Raw genomic sequence first — 22063 nt, 5'->3', positions numbered from 1 at the left:
CTGTAGCTATGAGGTCTCTGTAGGTGGGGTCAGATAGTCTGAGTGAAGAAGCAGCAGCCTCTGCGAGGGAGATAAGGGGCAGATAGAGGGCCTGGGGCCAGCTCCCACTTCCAAGAACCATCAGGGAGGTTTTCTTGTTCCAGCAGCGTCTTCCCTGGGCCAAGCCAGTCAGTGGGTCATGTCTGTCTTGTCTGGGACCTGCTGTCTCCCCGGCTTTGTGTGTGTGTGTGTGTGAGATGGAATTTCACTCTTGTTGCCCGGGCTGGAGTGCAATGGTGCAATCTTGGCTCACTGCATCCTCTGCCTCCTGATTTCAAGCAATTCTCCTGCCTCAGCCTCCCACGTAGCTGGGATTACAGGCGCCCACCACCATGCCCGGCTAATTTTTTTGTATTGTTAGTAGAGACAGGGTTTCATCATGTTGGCCAGGCTGGTCTCAAACTCCTGAGCTCAGGTGATCCACCCACGTCAACCTCCCAAAGTGCTGGGATTACAGGTGTGAGCCACCGCGCCCGGCCCCTAGTGGACAAATTCTACCACTGATGTCAAAGAAAATTAAACTGCAGCCTCAGCACTGCTGCAGGCAGCCCCGAATGTTTCCTCTTGAGCCTCCAGAGTGCATCTGCCCCAGACACTCTTTTGCCATCTGTCCAAGGAAGGCAAGAGGGCGATGGGGACACTTTTCTAGGCCAGAATATGGGGAGAGCCCATCTGGACCTCAAAGTCTTATGTCTTTGTTTTCTTTTTTGAGACAAGGCCTCACTCTGTCACCCAGGCTGGGGTGCAGTGGTACAATAATAGCTCACTGCAGCCTCAAATTCCTGGGCTCGTCACTTGATCCTCCTACCTCAAGCTTCCCAAGTAGCTAGAACTATAAGCATGTGCCACCATGGTTGGCTAATTTTAAAAATTTTTTGTAGAGACAGAATCTCACTCTGTTGCTCAGGCTGACCTTGCACTCCTGGCCTCAAGCGATCCTCCTGCCCCAGCCTCCCAAAGTGTTGGGATTACAGGCATGAGTCACCCTGCCTGGCCAGGACCCCAGTGTCTTCACATAGTTCCTTTGATGCATAACACGTAGGCTGTGGATGGACTTTCCAGTGTCAGAGAAATCTACCAAGGCCTAAAAAGCTTTTGAGTGATTTAAATACATTATCATTTTCCAGATGAAGAAATGGGTTCAGATACTTACTCATGGCCACAGAAACCGTAAGGATGAACCCAGATGACTCCCTGAGTTCCTTTTAGCTCTGAGCCGGTGAGTTGGCCATGTAAAAGCCATTATCCAAAGCCAAGATCCAATTGGGTCATTCTTCCACTTGATAGCAAATTGGAACCAACCCAATTGCCCAACAGGGAATGATTTGTTTACTATCGACTTGATAGAATACCTCTTATCCTTTAAAAACCATCCATTTAGCCAGGAGCAGTGGCTCATGCCTGTAATCCCAGCACTTTGAGAGGCTTAGGCGGGTGGATTACCCGAGGTCAGGAGGTCAAGACCAGCCTGGCCAACTTGATGAAACCATATCTCTACTAAAAATACAGAAATTAGCTGGGCATGATGGCGGGTGCCTGTAATCCCAGCTACTCAGGGAGGCTGAGGCAGGAGAATCGCTTGAACCCAGGAGGCGGGGTTTCCAGTGAGCCAAGATCACGCCACTGCACTCCAGCCTGGGCAACAGAGCGAGACTTCATCTCAAATTTTAAAAAATCCATTTGAGTATTACATGACAACCTATAAAGATGCTTATGACTAATATTAAATGGAAAAAGTAGAATACAAAAGGGTATTTAGATTGTACTTACCTAACTAGGTAAACACATGAGTGCACAGAGACAAGAACTGCAGTTTCACTTAGATGAATGACAACGGGATGTTGGAGGGAGATTTGGGTGTTTTTAAATTATTGTCACATTGTTTTTCATGCAGCTTAAAGGTCTGGATCATCGCTGCTTACAGATAAAGTACACACTGCCTTGCATGGCCTCTAAGGCTCTGCTCACCCCAACCCCAATCAGCCTTTGCCATTCTGCCACCCTGACCCCATGCTCCAGCCATTGGGACATTCACAGAACCACGAGCCTTCATGCCTCTGTCACTGCCAGAACACTGTGTTCCACAGTCCACTACTTGACTAAATTCAACTCGTTCACCACTTCAAATGTCACTCCCTGACTCCCAGTGAAAAAGATACAGAAGAAACTCACCGTATTACTTGACTTCAGGGAGGGACTAGAATCAGATGTGGGATGGAGACACAAACTCTTTTCTGAAATACAATTTTATTGGGCTAAAAGTCACATACTGTATCATTCGCCCATTTAAAGTACATAATTCAGGCCAGGCGCAGTGGCTCATGTCTGTAATCGCTGAACTTTGGGAGGTCGAGGCGTGTGGATCACCAGGTAACGAGATCGAGAACATCCTGGCTAACACGGTGAAACCCCATCTCTACTCAAAATTCAAAAACTTAGCCAGGCGTGGTGGCGGATGCCTGTAGTCCCAGCTACTCAGGAGGCTGAGGCAGGAGAATGGCGTGAACCCAGGAGGCAGAGCTTGCAGTGAGCCGAGATCGCGCCACTGCACTCCAGCCTGGGTGACAGAGCAAGACTCTGTCTCAAAATAAATAAATAAATAAATAAATAAATAAATAAATAAATAAATAAAGTATATAATTCAATGGTTTCCATGGTTTTTGGTACATTCACAGAATTGTGCAACCATCACCAGACACAAGTTCTTTTGTGCCTTTAGGATTTTGAACATATGAATGTATTACTAATTGAAATAAATAAATGAATCCAATTAAACACACGTAACTATCACCTTTTCTCTGAAGTTCTCCCAGACTCCCACATGCTATGCTCTGCTAGTCTGTCATAGATCTTTTTTTTTTTTTTTTAGACAGAGTTTCACTCTTGTTGCCCAGGCTGGAGTGCAATGGCACGATCTTGGCTCGTCACAACCTCCGACTCCTGGATTCAAGTGATTCTCTTGCCTCAGCCTCCCAAGTAGCTGGGATTACAGGCATGCACCACCACGCCCAGCTAATTTTGTATTTTTAGTAGAGATGGGGTTTCTCCACGTTGGTCAGGCTGGTCTTGAACTCCTGACCTCAGGTGATCTTCTCACCTCGGCATCCCAAAGTGTTGGGATTACAGGTGTGAGCCACTGCACCCAGCTCATAGCTCTTATCTAAGTATTTTTGTTTATTTTTTTGTTTGTTTGTTTTTAGAGTCTCGCTCTGCCGCCCAGGCTGGAGTGCAGTGGTGTGATCTCGGCTCACTGCAACCTCTGCCTCCCAGGTTCAAGTGATTCTCCTGCCTCACCCTCCAAGTAGCTGAGACTACAGGCACGTGTCACCAATCCTGGATAATTTTTGTATTTTTAGTAGAGACAGAGTTTCACCATGTTGGCCAGGCTGGTCTCAAACTCCTGACCTCATGTGATCCACCAGCCTCAGCCTCCCAAAGCACTGAAATTATAGGCGTGAGCCAGTGCGCCCGGCTAGTGTTTTTGTTTATAAAAAGACCTCTCTGCAGCCCAGACTCTGAGCTCTTTAAAGGCAAGAGCTTTTATGAAGAGAGTCATTTTTCTGTACCAATGCAGGTCTGGCATTCAGGAAGAGTCCCAGAAACATCCGATGAGTGAATGAAGTTTCCTTTGCATCGTGTAGAGGGGGCTTGGTAGGAGAGGCCAGAGGATGATCCAGCCCTCCTCACTTTCATCTTCATCTCCACTCCAACTCCACTTTCCCCCTTCCTCATCTTGTTCCTTATCCTGTCCCCTCCCCATCACCAACCTCCCCACTATTCCCTCTCCACCCCTCTCTCACTTCCATCCTACTCCATCCCCACCCCTACTCTGTTCTCCAAATCCATTGCCATTTTGACCTCCATCCATCTTTATTTCTTGAATAGACCCAGTTTTCTGAAATGCAAAGACATATTGCTGGCCTCTTAGAAATAGCAGTGGGAGCTCTGTGGGCTCAGAGACAGCCTCTTCCTCTGAGTGTTCCTCCCTCCACCATGACATCACTATGAAGGCAATTTTATTTACCACAACAAATACTACTATAGAATTAACAGGGGCCCGACACATGGCAGGGGCTGGAAAATACTTGCTGAATGAGTAAAGGACTTGTGAGTCTCTGGGGCAGCTGAATGAGACTGTTTCCATTGCAGGACCCAGGTGGTGAGGAGAAATGCCAGAGAAGCTGCAGACCCCCTGGCCACAGAGCCTGGGTGGAGCAGAGGTGGCCCACTGTCAGCCACAGGTCAAATGTCAGGGTGGGGACAGGGCAGGCTCCACCAGGAGGCAGGGCCAGACCACAGGGCAAGGTGGAGATGAGTCTGTGGCATCCCTAGGAAGCTCACCAGACTCGCCCCAGAGCTTCTGACCCTTTGGATCTCTCTGGGCTGCATTATTCAGGGTCATGTTGCTTCTTTCTTGAAGGTGGAAGGAAATGTTCCCATCAGAGCCTTCCAACAGGCCATCTCGGGGACTTCTCCTGAGAGCTCCTTGTGCACATACCCCTTCAGGGTGGCTTGGGTTGTGCCCTCAGACCCCAGTGAGGGGCCGTATCTCATCCTCCTTGGTCAGCAGGTGAGCCACAGCAGCAGGCCCCCCACAGACCTCAGCCTTGGGCCACAGGTACCTTCTCCCAATTTCTGCATCTGGAGAAGCAACCTGCGGAGCAGCCAAGAGTGGCAGACCTGGCTCCCTGCAGCATTCATTTTCGGGGCAAGACAGAGCATTTCCACTATTATGACTCCCTTTTTATGTTTGGTTTTTTTTTTTTTTTTTTTTTTTTTTTTAGGCGTGGTCTCACTCTGTTGCCCAGGCTGGAGTGCAGTGGTGCAATCATGGCTCACAGCAGCCTCGACCTTCTGGGGTCAAGTGATCCTCCCAATTCAGACTCCAAATTTCTTTAAAGAAAAAAAATGCAAGAAAAGCAAAACAAGATATTTGTCTGGGCTGAGAGGGTAAAGAGAAGCTCAGTCTTTGAGCTGAGACACAAAATGGAAAGAAGAGGCAGCAGCAGCAGCAGCAGTAGCAGTTCTGCCTTTCCAAATCTTCCCCATCTAAGTGCTTTCAAGATACGCTGAAAGTCACGAATTGAAGTGTGGTTCCCACGGCTTTGGTCCTTGTATGAAGGTCCCTTTGCCAGAACTTACTTCCTTTCCAGCCCACATGGTTGACCTGGGGGTCCAGGCAGTTCTCAAGGGAACCATAGGATTCCATGTGATGTGAGATCCCAGTTTATGATCTCTCTTCTGGTCACAAGCTGAATTGGACCCATATCTGCACCCTGAACTTCCCTCTTGCCAGATCCTGCCTAGTCAGTGCCCTCCCCTCGGGCTGGGTGGGCAGCCTGGGCTTCCTGCTGAGACGGGACCCCCTTCTCCTCTCGATCTCACTCCCAGAAAAGACACTGATGGAGTAGAGGTGTGGATGCCACATACCGCGGAAGTTTCTCTTGCCTTGACACACCTGAGAAAGCTTGGTGTTTGAGCCCTACCTCCTCCCCACTTTACTCCCACCCCCAAATCCCCTCCTGGAAATAGTCCCGGTTCTTATTTATGCCTATCCAAAGTCCAAAGTCCACAGCCCATGAGGGACAGCCCTGGTCAGGCTGGTCTTGAACTCCCAACCTCGTGATCTGCCCACTTCGGCCTCCCAAAGTGCTGGGATTACAGGTGTGAGCCACTGTATCCGGCCACTCCTGAGGCTTTTTAGTGCCTACCCTCAGTGACATTCTGGTCACCTACACTGGCTGCTGCAGAGTAACAGAGGCTACTGTCACCAGGGCCCTGGGACCAGATGACCCTTCACCTTTTTCATCCTTCCACCCACAAACCCCTGGGGCTGCTGCTGACACTTGACCATCCTTCCCCCTCACAAATGCATACTCCGCATGGCCTGTGTAAATGGCAGGAACTCGTAACAGGATTATTTGTCAGTGTAGGCAGATGACAAGATGACAGGAGGAACATTTTTTGATGACAATGAAAGGCAAAGAGACAAGATGAAGAAAACTGTTCAGAGACATAGGCCCCCACAAGGAGATAACCAAGCACTGTCCTTCTTCAAACAAGACCGTCCCTGGCAGATCCAAGGCTAACCCAGCCCAGGGGCAGAGGAGGACACCAGAAGTAAGGAATGGAGGAAGGAACTACAAGATCTGAGGCAGCAGGGACGCTCCCACGGGACCTCTGCTAGAAACAGCAGGGAACAGACCAGGCACAGTGGCTCACACCTGTAATCCCAGCACTTTGGGAGGCCGAGGCCGGAGGATCACTTGAGATCAGGAGTTTGAGACCAGCCTGGCCAAATGGTGAAACCCTGTCTGTACCAAAAAATACAAAAATTAGCCCAGCATGGTGGCACATACCTGTAGTCCTAGCTACTGGGGAGGCTGAGGCTGGAGAATCGCTTGAACCCGGGAGGTTGAAGTTGCAGTGAGCCGAGATCATGCCACTGAACTTCAGCCTGGGCGACAGAGAGAGACTCCATCTCAAACAAAAACCAAAAAACAAAAACCAGTAGGGAATAGAAGCTGAAGTAACAAGAAGACCGAGAGGAGGAGGACTTTGTCAGCATGAGAGGGATCAGACAGAGAGAAGGACCTGCTGTCCAAGGCCCAAAACTGAGATGCACTTCTACTGGAGAAACTGCTCTGGGGCTTTGGGAGAACAGTCTGGTCTCTAGAGGCTCTCTACTCACCTTTAAGACCCAGGGCAGGCCAGGCATGGTGGCTCACGCCTGTAATCCCAGCAGTTTGGGAGGCCGAGGAGGGTGGATGACCTGAGGTCAGGAGTTCAAGACCAGCCTGGCCAACATGGAGAAACCCCATCTCTACTAAAAATACAAAAAAATTAGCCAAGCGTGGTGGTGGGCACCTGTAATCCCAGCTACTTGGGAGGTTGAGGCAGGAGAATCACCTGAACCCAGGAGGCAGAGGTTGCAGTGAGCTGAGATTGTGCCATTCACTCCAGCCTGGGCGACAAGAGTGAGAATCTATCTTAAAAAAAAAAAAACAAAAAGAACACACCAGGGCAGAGGAACGCTAAGGAGGCCCAAAAGAGCTTCTGAATGTCACCAAACTCTTACTTAAAAATGGTTAAGGTGGCAAATTTTTTTTTTTTTTTTTGAGACTGAGTTTTGCTATTTTTGCCCAGGCTGGAGTGCAATGGTGTAATCTGGGCTCAATGCAACCTCTGCCTCTTGGGTTCAAGTGATTCTCCTGCCTTAGCCTCCCGAGTAGCTGGGATTACAGGCGCATGCCACCACACCCAGCTAATTTTGTATTTTTAGTGGAGATGGGGTTTCACCATATTGGCCAGGCTGGTCTCCATCTCCCAACCTCAGTTGATCTGCCTGCCTCAGCCTCCCAAAGTGCTGGGATTACAGGCGTGAGCCACTGTGCCTGGCCAAGGTGGCAAATTTTATGTTACATATATTTTATACAATTTTAAAAGAAGGAAAAAAGTAAGTCACTTTGGAAAACAATCTGGCAGTTTCCCAAAAGGTTAAACATAGAATTACCGCATAACCCGCAAATTCTACTCCTAGGCGTATACCCAAGGGAAGTGAAAACACACGTCCACACGAAAACTTGTGCATGAACGTTTATAGCAGCATTATCTATAATAACCAAAAAAGTGGAAACAACTCCAATATCCACCAATGGATGAATGGATAATCACAATGAGATATATTGATACAATGGGATATCATTTAGCCCTAAAGAAGTGAGGCACTGACATACACTACAGCATGGACGTATCTCACAAACATTACACTAAGTGAAAGAAGCCAATCACAGAAGACTACATATTGTCTGAATCTTTTCATGCAAATGACCAGAATATAGGCAAGCCCAGTGGGACAGAAAGTAGGGAAGTGGTTATCTAGAGATGGACAGGGACTGTGGGGAAATAGAAAGTGAGCGCTAATACGTACAGGGTTTCCTGCTGGGGTGATAAAAATGTTCTGGAATTAGTAGCAATGGTTGCAAAACTTTGTGGATATACTAAAACACATGAAATTGGGCCGGGCACAGTGGCTCACGCCTGTAATCCCAGCACTTTGGGAGGCTGAGGCGGGTGGATCACCTGAGGTCAGGAGTTTGAGACCAGCCTGGTCAACATGGTGAAACCCCGTATCTACTAAAAATACAAAAAAAAAAAAAAAAATTAGCCAGGCATACATAGTGGTGGGAGCCTCTAATCTCAGCTACTCAGGAGGCTGAGGCAGGAGAATCACTTGATCATTTGAACCAAGGAGGCAGAGGTTGCAGTGAGCTGAGAATGCGCCATTGCACTCCAGCGTGGGCAACAAGAGTGAAACTCCGTCTCAAAAAAACAAAACAAAACTCATGAAATTGTATACTTTAAAGGGATGAATTTTATGGTATGTAAATTATGTCTCATAATTTACTCATAAAAACAAACTGTTAAGAAAACCAGGAGTGGTCTGGGGAAATGCCTGGCCACGGCTCTAAGCTCCAGGAGGGGCCATGCCTCACCTCTCTGGATGGGAACTCAGCACAGCTGGCATCAACAAAGCTGACTGTTCCCTGTGTCAGGCATCACAGGTTCAGGACGCTCCTGACATAGAGGGGGATGTGAGGGAGGGCAGTGGAAGAAAGAGAGTCCTGGCGCAGGGAAGAGGGAACCAGGCTGCCGGCCCAGTGCCCAGCTGCTCCCCATCCCTCACACCCTGGCCCTGGAGCCCTTGGCCACATGCCGCATCTCAGGGACTGCCTAGTTGTGAGAGAAGCCCCCGTGGGAGAAGGCAGGGAGGTTGGGGGCACAGGCAGCAGCCTGGGGCAGGCAAGCCAGGGGGTTGACCTCACAGGCCCCAGCATCCTGATCCCCTCGGAAGTGGATGGAGTCGGCAGAGTAGAAGGAGGGGTCTTCGTCAAAGAAGTTGTAGGGTCGGAGGAAGAAGCCCACGCCATTCCCCACAGTCACCGTGTTAGGAATGTCCTCTGCATGTGGGATGTGCAGAAAACCAGCTGTCACCCAGGCCACCAAGTCCTAGCAGGGGAGAAGAAAGAGGATCACGAGGTCTGGCTTTGCTGAGAATGTGCCCTGCCTCCCGCAGTGACCTTGCTCTGCAAGGGAGTCAGCTCACCCACCTGTATGTTCTTAGTTCCTTAGGAAAAATGTGAAGTCATAAAGTTTCTTTTCTTCTTCTTCTTTCTTTTTTTTTTTTTTTGAGACAGAGTCTCGCTCTGTTACCCAGCTGGAGTGCAGTGGTGTGATCTCGACTCACTGCAATCACCACCTCCTGGGTTCAAGTCTCAGGCACCCAAATAGCTGGAATTACAGGCACGCGCCACCACACTCTGCTCATTTTTGTATTTTTAGTAGAGATGGGGTTTCACCATGTTGACCAGGCTGGTCTCGAATTCCTGACCTCAAGAGATCCACCTGCTTCGGCCTCCTAAAGTGCTGGGTGGGATTATAGGCATGAGCCACTGCACCCGGCTGAAGTTTCATTCTTAGTGTGTTCTGAAGGTCCCTGAGGAATCTGGCTCCTGAGGCAGTGAAGTGGCTCATCGTGTCCCCCTGACTCCTCCCCTCCTCCCCAGCTGCCTGCTCACCACTCCATGCAACTGACCTGCCCTGCGATGGTCTCATTGTTGATGAAGTCAGTGAAGTCCACAGTGGGTGTCCAAGGGTCATTCAAATTGTAGATGCTGGTGCTACTGGGCTCCTCCTCCTTCCGCTGGGTTACCGCCAGCTGGTACCTACAGGAGTTTTTGATTAGACCAACAAGTTCATCAACTGTTCCACTGCCTGAGGCTGCACTGAAGACTGAACAAGCACAAGGGGGAAATGAGCCCCGAAGTCTTAGAGTATTGAGTCTCTGTATCATTCTCTGTCCAGTTCTCCTTGCCTCTCTCTCTCTCTCTCCCCCCTCTGTAGACTTCCTGACTTGTCCACTGTCCTGTACCTTAAACATCACTGGCCCAGCAGACTTCAGGTAGGAGTGTTGCTCATCCATCCATCTGGATCAGAGCATGATGTTGAGCCTGGGCCTTGGAACCATACATATGGACATGGCCTCTTCCCCATCCTAGGTCAAATTCAGTATCTCAAATACCTAGATTTTAGGGAATCCTCCCTCCGATTTGTGCTCCTATCTCACTGTTTTTTTCCTCTAACCTTTAATGTGAACATTTTAAACATACAGAAAAATTGGAAGAATTGTATGTGAACATCCACATACTCAAGTCTAGCATCTACTACTACTATTTTCCTAGATTTGCTTCAATGCCTTATATCTCAGCATTCCTCCACCCACACATTAGGCTTTGTTTTGAGTGGCTACAGATTGTGGCCACAGGAATGTGTGTGTGTGTGTGTGTGTGTGTACCTGTGGGAGGTGGAACAGTGTGGAGCCCTTCATCCATTCTACCTGCCCCACTCCCTCCTGACCACCGACCACTCACCTCCCCCAGCTGAAGCCTCTCTCCATGGAGCTGTTCTGGGGTAGCGGCTCCCCAGAAAAGCTGTGCACCTGGATGCGGTAGCCCCGGGGGTGACCCCACTTGTTGCTGTGGTTGCTGGCCAGGTACAGGTAGCGAGGGGTGGCACCTCCCATGGGGAAGGTGGCTTGCTCCTCCGTCTCCAGCAGCTTCCGGGTCACCTCCATCCTTTGCATCTGGTGCTCAGGGCTCCACGGCACAGCCATGGGGACAAAGGCCGTATCCTCAGCCCAGACCCAGTTCTCTAGTCCTGCTCAGGGTGGGATAGGGGAGGGCCTGTCATGCAATTGCCCTGGCCCCTCTGGACCCTGCCTCCACCTGGCTTCAGAGTGGGGGCAAAAGAGCAGCCCAGAACTGAGTGTGCCCCTGCTTCTCTTCCCTCTCCCCAAGATAACCCCAGCCCAGGGATTTGGAGGAAGTCTTTCTCCCTACTCTCTTCTCTGGTAATAATCTCAGATGCCTTGCGACTGGGCCTCCACCAATCTCCTCCCTCTGAGGGGCTGCATGGGAGGGTGTTTACCTGAGGTTGGAACAACCTTGTGGGCAATGGGCAAGGTGGCACTTCCTCTGATCTGAAGACTTCCCCTCACATGTGAAGCCCTGTGGCATTGCCAGGACTGCCTTATCATGAAAATAAGCCGCACATTGACTGAACCTGAAGGAGCTGTGTAGGCAGCATGCCGAGTGCCTTCTGTGTATTCATGCTTTCACTTTTCCAACAATCTCAAAAAGGAGGAACTATCATTGTCTCCATTTTACAGATGGGACAACTGAGGTTTAGAGCATTCAATAATGTACCTTGGTGGGTCAGCAAGGACACACGGTTAATATCATGGCAGTGCTGGGGACCTGGGTCTTAGTCTGGCCTTACACTGCCCACATATCAGCACATAGAGGAAGACAGCATAGAGAGACACCACAACACAGGAACAGCAGACATGAGGACCAAGGGGAAGGAAAACCAACGCTGGACCCGATGCTGCTGGGGCTTGGAGGTACCTTTTGGGTTTGAAACTTGGCAGGGAGCAGGGAGCAGGGCTTAAGACACAATCTGTTTCCTGAACTTTTGGAGTCGGAATGATTTTATTTGAGTCCAACTAGGTCCCACATTAGGAGTCAAGTTAAGTGATCTGAGACAAGGAGCAATAAATCAAAACATGCTGGTAGTTCCCTCTGCACCTTCCAAAGACCAGGAGAGGGGAGAGTCTGATTCAGCAAACCCTTAGTTTCCTTTTGTAGATTCACTGCCCCTAATCCATATCCCAGTGTTTCCATCCTTAGGTGACAATTGCAAACTAAGAGGTTTTTTTTTTTTTTAGACAGAGTTTTGCTCTTGTTGCCCAGGATGGAGTACAGTGGCATGATCCTGGCTCACTGCAACCTCTACCTCCCGGGTTCAAGTGCTTCTCTTGCCTCAGCCTCCAGAATAGCTGGGATTACAGGCACACACCAGCATGCCCAGCTAATTTTTGTATTTTGAGTAGAGACAGGGTTTCTCCATGTTGGCCAGGCTAGTCTCAATCTCCTGACCTCAGGTGATCCACTCGCCTCGGCCTCCCAAAGTGCTGGGATTACAGGCGTGAGCCACTGCGCCCAGCCACAGACTAAGAGTTCTTTATGGTCCACACACACAAGTAGGCTCCTGTGGCTAATCACAATAATACCTAGTATTTCTCAAGGGCCCGCTATGTGTCAGGCACTATTACAAGTGTTTTAAAAGTTGCCATCATTTAATACAGAGATAAAGATAGATGTGTGTGTATGGGTTGGTTGAAATATATGCTTAAATTTTCTAGCTAAGTCTACTGAGAGGGCCTAAAAGCAATGACATCCCAGTAATGATGAGCACACTTGGTGCCCAGATATTGGTTTCTAAATACCATTCTCCAATTAAGTGAACCTGATCTCCTTGCAGACAAGGTTGATTCCAAGGTAGGAGCAGGGAAAATGCCAGATGAAACATTTTTGGGTGCCAGAAAGTAAGGAAGTGCTCAAAAAAGCGTGGAGGTGTGTGAAAAGGACATAGGAACTAATCTGAAGGACCTCCCAATGGCCAAAGTTGGAAAAATGTAAGGAACAAAGTAAATGATAGTACTCCGTTATAATCCTTAAAGTACAATAAAAAACCATGAGTCTATAAAATTTGAATAAATAATTGAAAACAGAAATAAAAAGGAAGGACTACTCTTCTTTATGGAAAATTCCAATTAATAAATGTATAAGGAATAAGGAAAACTTTTAAGGATAAAGAAAATGTGGTATATATACATGATGAAATACTATTCAGCCTTAAAAGAAGAAAATCTCATTGCAACAACATGGATGAACCTAGGGGACATTATATTAATTAAATAAGTCAGACACAGAAGGACAACACTATATGATCTCACTTATATGTGGAATCTAAAAAAAAGTTGAACTCATAGCAGTAGGAAGTAGAATGGTGGTTACCAGTGCCTTAAGGAGTAGCTCAATGAATAAAAAATTTCAGGCCGGGTGCGGTGGCTCAAGCCTGTAATCCCAGCACTTTGGGAGGCCGAGACGGGCGGATCACGAGGTCAGGAGATCGAGACCATCCTGGCTAACACGGTGAAACCCCGTCTCTACTAAAAAAAAATGCAAAAAAACTAGCCGGGTGAGGTGGCGGGCGCCTGTAGTCCCAGCTACTCGGGAGGCTGAGGCAGGAGAATGGCGTAAACCCGGGAGGCGGAGCTTGCAGTGAGCCAAGATCCGGCCACTGCACTCCAGCCTGGGCGACAGAGCAAGACTCCGTCTCAAAAAAAAAAAAAAAAAATTTCAGAAGTTCAAGAGATCTATTGGACTGGGCATGGTGGCTCATGCCTGTAATCCCAGCGCTTTGGGAGGCTGAGGAGGGAGGATCACTTGAGCCCAGGAGTTCCAGACCAACCTTGGCAACATAGTGAGATGTCCATCTCTATTAAAAACAAACAAACAAACAAAAAACTTAAATTAGCTGAGTGTGGTGGCGTGTGCCCACAGTCCCAGCTACTCAGGAGACTAAATTGGGAGGATTGCTTGAACTCAGTAAGTTGAGGCTGCAGTGAGCTATAATCACACCATTGCACTCCATCCTGGTTGACAGAGTAAGACCCTGTTTCAAACAACAATAGAAATCCCAAAGAGATCTATTGTACAACACGGTGACTATAGTTAATAGCAATGTATTATATATTCTGGAAAATTGCTGAGTAGAGTTTAAGTGTTCTCACCACCAAAAAATGATAAGGGCTGAGCATGGTAGTTCACACCTGTAATCCCAGCATTTTGGGAGATCGAAGTGAGAGGATCACATGAGCCCAGTTAGTTGGAGGTTGCAGTGAGCTATGATCACACTACCTCATTCCAGCCTGGGTGACAGAGTGAGACCCTGTCTCAAAAAAGAAAAAAGAAAAGAGATGAAAAAAAGAATGTAAACCACCTGAGAGCAACACTGTTGTTTCTTTTGTTAAACTGCATAGTGGGGTGCTTGGCACAAGTGTGCATTCACACATTTTTGTTGCTTGCTTGAAAAATGTTGTTATGTGAAAAAACAGAAGTGACCAAATGTAGGTACATTATGATAACATTTGATTATAGAAATCTAAATACTTCGATCAGTATATCATATTTATACATAGTATACAATATAATAAATTCTATAATCACAGAGGTAATTTTTTTAACTAAGGAAGACTTTTTTTTTGAGACAAAGTCTGGTTCTGTCATGCAAGATGGAGTGCAGTGGCTCGATCTCAGCTCACTGCAACCTCTTGACTCCCAGATTCAAATGATTCTCTTGCCTCAGCCTCCTGAGTAGCTAGGATTACAGGTGTACCCATGCCCAGCTAATTTTTGTATTTTTAGTACAGACAGGATTTCGCCATGTTGGCCAGGCTGGTTTTGAACTCCTGACCTCAAGTGATCTGCCCGCCTCAGACTTCCAAAGTGCGGGGCTTATAGGCATAAGCCACCGTACCCAGCCCAAAGAAAACTTTTAAAACTAGGCATGAAGACTTCAGCTCACCCCTCCAGCACCGTTGCCTCTGCCAGGATGCCTTACCTGCTACATCCAGGTCCACCTTGAAGTGGGCGCTGTGGGTGTGGGCCGTGCCCAGGGTGTGCTCTGCAACTTTGTTCCCATACCTCTGGGCAGCACCAAAGGGGAATGCTGAGCTGATGTAGCCGGTGGTGTGGAGTCTGACTTCTATGGCCCCATTAGGGTGGAAGACTGTATCCCACACATAGTCATAGTTGAGCATAGTGGACACAGATCTGACGACCAGCACCATTTCTGCAAGGCCCCCAAAGTAGTGGGAGTAGAAATCTGAGTGGTGTCGCCGCAGAGGGAGGCCCTGGTTGTGTTCAAATACACAAAAGGCATCACGTATTGTCTTGGTGGCCTGGGACTCGAAAAGGAAGTGCCAGTCCACATAAGTGGCCAGGTAGGGGCAGTCCACCCCACGGGTCAGGGGCGTGGAGAAGTGGCCCAAGCCAAAGCCACTATCTATGTACCGGCTTCGTAGAGCAGAAGGAGAATTGCCTCCATAGATGGCCAAGGCCTCCTGGACACTGACTTCATAGGCTACCCTCTCCCCTTGGAAGCGAACGTCAAAGATCCTTGGGCCGCTGAATGCTCCGAGGCCAAAGGAGAAAGTCCACAGTGAGGAGGCCACTCGACTTCCCTGGACACTGAAGCGGGGCCCTGAGGATGGAACTGCAGAGGGGGAGTTGGACCTGGGGGCACAGGGGACTTCAGGGACCAGGACCCACCTGTGCCATTGTCTGGGATCAGCACCACGTTCACAAGGCCGGCCTCAAACTGGGCCTCCAGCTGGGCTAGGCTGTCGTAGTAGCGGCCTTGATAGAACACCTTCTGGATGGTCCAGCAGGCAGGGTCCAGGGCCTTGTGGTTCACTAGCAGCTCCAAGCCCACGGGGTGCAGGAAGAACCCAGCCCCTGAGATGTTGTAGTAGAGGCCAAACCAGGTGGCCCGGTCCCCTGATTGCAGACCACGGGGAGCCATGGTCATTGTCACCAGGTTCCGTCCCTGGCGCTTGTAGAAGCAACAGTGGTGGAGAAGCCCAGAAGCCTGGGGCAGCTCTCTGTCGAAGATCATCTGGTCTATGTCCAGGTACTCTCGGAACAACATGGGGCGTCGGTGATAGGGCAGGGGGCCTCCATGACGCTCCACGGTCACGTCCCGCATGTAGGAAGGGTGAGGCAGTGGCCCCACCACCAGCTCACTCACGTTGGGCTGGGGTTGTCTGCCAAAGAAGATGATGGCCAGTGCCTCCCGGGCAGGTGGGGGGCTCCCCCTGTCCAGGTGAGCCAGGGCTGCAGCCTTGGGAGGCAGCTGTAGCTCCACTGAGAAGACACAGTTGTCTGAGGGCCGGGCCTGGGCCGCATCCACCAGCCCCGGCCCCAGCCGCTGGGTCAGAAAGTGCATCACAGCTGTCAGCTCCTCTCGGCTCAGGTCTGCAAACAGCTGGCTCTGGCCAGGGTGTGTCCAAGGCTGGGCACTGGGAGATATGGAGGCGCAATGGGAAAGCTGGTCCAGCTTACACTCCTTCTCACCTCCTTTCTCACTCCCAGCCCCACCTTCACCTATGCCTGTCACCAGAACACTAAACAGGGACAAAATAATGAAGACAGCCATAGCTGAAGCTCCTGGGTCGTCTTCAGGCTCTTGGTTCTGAATGCAGAATGCAAAATAGACAACGATAGACAGAGAGGACCTGGGTGCAGGATGTTTCTCTCGGCCTCTGAAGGCGCTGCCGGTCAAGAGGAATGATGGATATTGTGAAAAACCCCAAGGGCAGAGGGGTCGGGGGTGGAGCTAGAGGGAACTAGGAATCAGGCCGTGTTCAGTAGGTGGGGCAGAGTTAGGAACTTTGACTTTAACTGACCCATGTAAGCCTCTGTCCTCCTGTTCCAAATCAAACAACACACTCAGGGTCAGGGTCAATGAACCAAGTAGGCAGAGAGGTGTGTTTTGGAGGTTAGAACTAGTAAGGCGCAAGAGGAAGTGGGGGTGACTGTCCTGTGGCTCTCCTTTCTCTTCCCTCCAGGTGGAACTTTTCTCCTGGCTGCAAGGCTGCAAGGGAAACTCACCTGCCACGCCTTCACAGCCAGATTCCCTCCTTCCCTCCTCTAATTTTTGATGTCCTCCAGGTTCTGCCTCCCACCACTCTCTCCTGCCTCCATCCATCAACCAGAATCCTAGCAGCAGCCTGAGGGAAGCCTGAGAGTAATGATGAGAAGGCAAAGTATTTGGTAGGGAGCTGGAGGGGCTGAAGGGCTGAGCCAGGTCAGCTTTGTGGAGGCCCCGAGCACCCTAAGTCACTGCAGGGGAGCGTGCAGGGTGCAGAACGAGCTAGAAGCTGCCTGGTTCATTGGGGTGGGGGTGAGGGTGTGGGCAGGAACCAGAGTATAACCAAGACCTTCAGGCCTCCCCTTGTACTGGACCGAGGGATAGGCCAGGGCAGAGGTCAGATGGGCCTGGGAAACTGGCTGTGGACTTATCTCACGCCTGAAAATCCTTTTTCAAAATGGTGCCGACATGAAGAGTGAAGCCGCCTCTGTCCTTCACAGCCAATGGCTGAGCAGCTTCTTTTCCAGGTGACAAACATGTGGAAAGCCACTGTCATTTGGGCAGTCAGGTCCTGAGGGGAACTAGAAGAGACTGAGGGTTCCAGAAGGGGTTGTGCTTCCCTCGTGTACCTGGGGAAGAATCCTCTCCAACCTGCACACATCTAGGAAGACTTCTCAGGAAGAGATGTTCGAGCCAACCTTGGAGATGATGCATTCACCTGGCAGAGAAGAGGAAGGATATTCCAGCACCGAAACCCGAAACAGCTCAGCACAAGCAGGGAACAGTCAAGGATCAGCCTATTTGGTGGGAGTTGGGGAGGAGGGGAGTAGGCAGAGGAGGTAAGATCATGAAGCCTTGCATGGCGCATGCTTTCAGCAAGGTAGTCATTGTAGCAGACAGTGAGACAGACACCTGGAAACCTAGAAGAGTTTAAGCAGATAAATCAACATCAGAAGGGTCAGGCTATCCAGAAATGTTTATGCCATCGGTTGTATTTTGATAAGGAAACTTGCCTGGTTTTCCTGCCTCTTGTTCTTTTATTTTACTTTATTTTTTGTTAAACAGTCTTGCTCCATTGCCCAGGCTGGAGTGCAATGGTACAATCTCCGTCTCCCGGGTTCAAGCAATTTTCCTGCCTCAGCCTGCAGAGTAGCTGGGATTACAGGTGCATGCCACCATACCCGGCTAATTTTTGTATCTTCATTTCATTTCATTTCATTTATTTCATTTGATTTCGAGATGGAGTCTTGCTCTGTCGCCCAGGCTGGAGTGCAGTGGCACAATCTCAGCTCACTGCAACCTCCACCTCCTGGGTTCAAGCGATTCTCCTGCCTCAGCCTCCCGAGTAGCTGGCACTACAGATGCCCATCACCACACCTGACTAATTTTTGTATTTTTAGTAGAGATGGAGTTTCATTATGTTGGCCAGGCTGGTCTCAAACTCCTGACCCCCAAGTGATCCACCCGCCTCGGCCTCCCAAAGTGCTGGGATTACAGGCGTGAGCCACTGTGTCTGGCCTCTTGTTATTTAAAGCTGTAGAAGTAGTAGGGCTCATTTCAAGGCTGCAAGAAAAGTAGGGTTCCCCTTTCCTGCAGGACGGAATTTCAACATAATAACTCCCCTCTAGGCATGTGAGCCCTTCTTGTCCTCAGGGAAACCAAGAACCACATTTTCTCTTGCTGAGCTGGTTTTGATGCTCTGCAGAAGCTCTTCATGAAAAAACTGTTTTAAAAAAAAAGTTGGGTTTTTTGTTTTTCTGTTTCGTTTTGTTTAGTTTTTGAGACACGGTCTCGCTCTGTCTCCCAAGCTAGAGTGCATGGAGCGCAGTGGTGTCACCATATAGCTCACAGCAGCCTCAGATTCCTGGACTCAAGCACTCTTCCCGCTGCAGCCTCCCTAAGCTCTTGGATTACAGATGACAGCTCCCTGGATCAACTCGGGAAGGAGAAAGGTTTCTGAGAGATCCCCCACAGAGTGAGGGCAGGTCTTAGGGGAATTTTGTGAGATTCACAAGTAGGGAGTGTGTGTGTGTGTGTGTGTGTGTGTGTGTGTGTTAAGAGAAAGAATGGCTAGAGCCGACTCTCCCGCCCAGCAAGGCCTTAGGGAAGGGATAGCCTTAGAGGGGAACTCATGCCCAGGCCCCTCCTCTGTCTCCACCTTGGCAAGACTTGGCAAGGCAGTGGAAAGTGAGTTTAATAGCAGTGATCACTGTCCACTGAAGACTAGCTGACAGTCCCTGGAAGTCCCAGATTCCAGAGTCTTACCTAACCCTAAAGATGAGCACTCTCAACAAACATGCCTGGAGTTTAATTTCCTGCCAGGCGGGTAGCTGAGGGCACAGAGCTGGTTATCTAACATAAAAAATAAGGCCAGGCATGGTGGCTCATGCTTGTAATCCCAGCACTTTGGGAGGCTGAGGCGGGTGGATCACCTGAGGTCGGGAGTTCAAGACCAGCCTCGCCAACATGGTGAAACCCCGTCTCTACTAAAATTACAAAAATTAGCTGGGCGTGGTGGCCCACGTCTGTAATCCCAGCTACTTGGGAGGCTGAGGCACAAGAATTGCTTGAACCTGGGAGGCGGAGTTTGCAGTGAGGCAAGATTGTGCCACTACACTCCAGCCTGGGTGACAGAGCGAGACTCTATCTCAGAAAAAAGGAGGAAAGAAAGAGAGAAAGAGAGAAATGAAGGAAGGAAAGAAGGAAAGAAGGAAGGAAGGAAGGAAAAGGGAAGGGAAGAGAAGGGAAGGGAAGGGAAGGGAAGGGAAGGGAAGGAGGGAAGGGAAGGGAAGAGAAGGGAAGGGAAGGGAAGGGAAAGAAAGGGAAGGGAAGGGAAGGAAAGGAAAGGAAAGGAAAGAAAAGGAAAGGAAAGGAAAGGAAAGGAAAAGAAAGGAAAGGAAAGGAAAGGAGGGAAGGAAGGAGAGAGAGGGAGGGAGGGAGGAAAGGAAGGAAGGAAGAAAAGAAGGAAGGAAGGAGGGAAGGAAGGAAGAAAGGAAGGAAGGAAGAAAGGAAGGAAGGAGAAGGGCAGGGAAGGAAGGAAGAAAGAAAGAAAGAAAAAGAAAGAAAGAAAGAAAAAAAGAAAGAAAGAAAGAAAGATGAAAGAAAAGAGAAAAGAAAGAAAGGAAGGTAAACGGGCATGGTGGCTCACGTCTGTAATCCCAGCACTTTGGGAAGGTGAGGTGGGAGGATTGCTCGAGCCCAGAAGTTCAGGATCAGCCTGGGCAACATTTTGTAGAGACCCACATCTGTATAAAAAAGTTAAAAAAAAAAAAAAGAATTAGCTGCTGTAAGGCATGATCATGATGCCATTACACTTCAGCCTGGGCAACAGAGCAGGATGCTATCTCAGAAAAATAAACAAAAAGAAAAGTGACATTTAATAATTACGCCCAAATGTTGGGGAGTAAAACTCACACCCAATATTCCCATCAATGAGCAGTAACATGGAGATGAGGAACTAGAAAGCTTCTTGAAGTGAAGACAATGGAATTACTGTAACTAAGGCGGGAAGGGGTCATTGGAAACAGATTGTGAAGCAGAAATTTAAAGAAAATAAATACTGCATGTATTCACTGCAAGAAAAGTAAAGGTTAAGTGAAAAACAGAAGTTTTCTTCTACTGCAGGGAAGGCTATAGACAGGTCTTGGTGACCTAGCCTGCACAAATAGGCTCCAGACACCCCCGAACAAAGTTAAAAGAAGAAAAACAAATTTCTTTGCTGTCTCCCCTTTCTCTAAACCATTAATTATGACTATGTTTGCCAATACTTTTATTCAGTAAAATTTGTAAATTTCTGTTTTACAAGTTATGCCAAGTCAACAGTTATGCTATAGGTTACGTGACTTGTCACTGTATAGTTTACTGTCTTTGTCCTGTTTCTGTGTACTAGCCTATGTAAGCTAAACTCTGTCTTTGTTCAATGCTCAGCTTTTTAGATGTGAGTCCACTAAGCCAGTGCGCACCTAATAAACATCCTCCTGTATTCACCCATGCTAGTCTCTCTAGTCCTCTGTGTCCTGCAACAGTTATGTGACCTTTAGGATAAAGGAAATAAAATCTAATGTCAAGGCCTAGCCACAAGGCAATCCATCCCAGCCAAGGAACTTGTGTCTGGGCCCTATGGTAAGTTATAGTCAATAGTGAGGAAGGTACCTCCAGCTCTCGGCTAAGAACATGCCATTAAGATAACTAATGCTGGGGCTGAGCACAGTGGCTCACGCCTGTAATCCTAACACTTTGGGAGGCCAAGATGGGCAGATCACTTGAGGTCAAAAGTTCGAGAACAGCCTGGCCAACATGGTGAAACCCTGTCTCTACTAAAAATACAAAAATTAACTGGGCATGGTGGTGGGCACCTGTAATCACAGCTACTCAGGAGGCTGAGGCAGGAGAATTGCTTGAACCTGGGAGGTGGAGATTGCAATGAGCCGAGATCACACCACTGCACTCCAGCCTGGGTGACAGAGCAAGACTCTGTCTCAAAAAAAAAAAAGGATGACTAATGTTGACCAGGTGCAGCAGCTCACACCTGTAATCCCTTCATTTTGGGATGCCAAGACTTGAGAATCACATAAGCCCAGGAGTTCAAGACCAGCTTGGGCAATATAGAGAGACCTCATCTCTACAAAAAAATTTTAAAAGAAAATTAGCCAGGCACATCCTAGCTACTTGGTAGGCTGAGGCAGAAGGATTGCTTGAGCCCAGGAGTTCAAGGCTGCAGTAAGCTATGGTTGTGCCACTGCACTCTAGCCTAAGTGACAGAGCAAGACCTTGTCACTTAAAAAAAAAAAAAAAACAGAGAAAAGATTTATTTTGGTTAAGCATGGTGCCTCATGCCTCTAATTCCAGCACTTTGTGAGGAAGAGACAGGAGAATGGCTTGAGCCCAGGAGTCTAAGACCACCCTGGGCAACATAGCCAGTCCTCATCTCTACAATAACTTTAAAAAATAAATATATATAGGCTGGCGTGGCGGTTCATACCTATAACCCTAGCACTTTGAAAGGCCAAGGTGGGCAGATTCCTTGAGCTCAGGAGTTCAAGACCAGCCTGGGTAACATGGCAAAACCCTGTCTACCAAAAATATAAAAAATTAGCTAGGTATAGTGGTGTATGCCTGTAGTCCCAGCTACTTGGGAGGCTGAGGTGGGAGGATCACTTGAGCCTACAGGGTGGAGGTTGCAGTGAGCCAAGATCGTACCTCTACACTCCAGCCTGGGCAACACAGTGAGAACCTGTCTCAAAAACAAAACAAAACACCAAAAACATATATGTAGAGAGAGATATTTGGCCAATGACAAATATTGACAGTTAAAGTAAGAAAGGCTGGCTGGGCATCGTGGCTTACACCTGTAATCCCATCACTCTGGGAGGCCAAGGTGAGAGGATCACTTGAGCCCAGGAGTTTGAGACCAGGCAACATAGTGAGACATGGACTCTACAAAAAAAAATTTTTTTTTTTTTTTTTT

General features: G+C 48.7%; 1 protein-coding gene across 1 annotated transcript; it reads right to left on the bottom strand.

Moving 5' to 3' along the window:
- Window positions 1–8361: 8361 nt before the first annotated feature.
- Window positions 8362–17634, bottom strand: LOC108526778 (membrane primary amine oxidase-like). The gene is given in 5 exon segments (XM_017867664.1): window positions 8362–9048; window positions 9635–9764; window positions 10470–10755; window positions 14566–15210; window positions 15213–17634. Coding segments are annotated over 5 exon segments (2286 nt in total). The 5' UTR covers window positions 16162–17634; the 3' UTR covers window positions 8362–8772.
- Window positions 17635–22063: the final 4429 nt, after the last annotated feature.

This window comes from Rhinopithecus bieti, unplaced genomic scaffold (genome assembly GCF_001698545.2).
Source record: "Rhinopithecus bieti isolate Rb0 unplaced genomic scaffold, ASM169854v2 scaffold_4544, whole genome shotgun sequence".
Taxonomy (NCBI): domain Eukaryota; kingdom Metazoa; phylum Chordata; class Mammalia; order Primates; family Cercopithecidae; genus Rhinopithecus; species Rhinopithecus bieti.
This window is presented reverse-complemented; position numbering and strand designations above follow the sequence as displayed.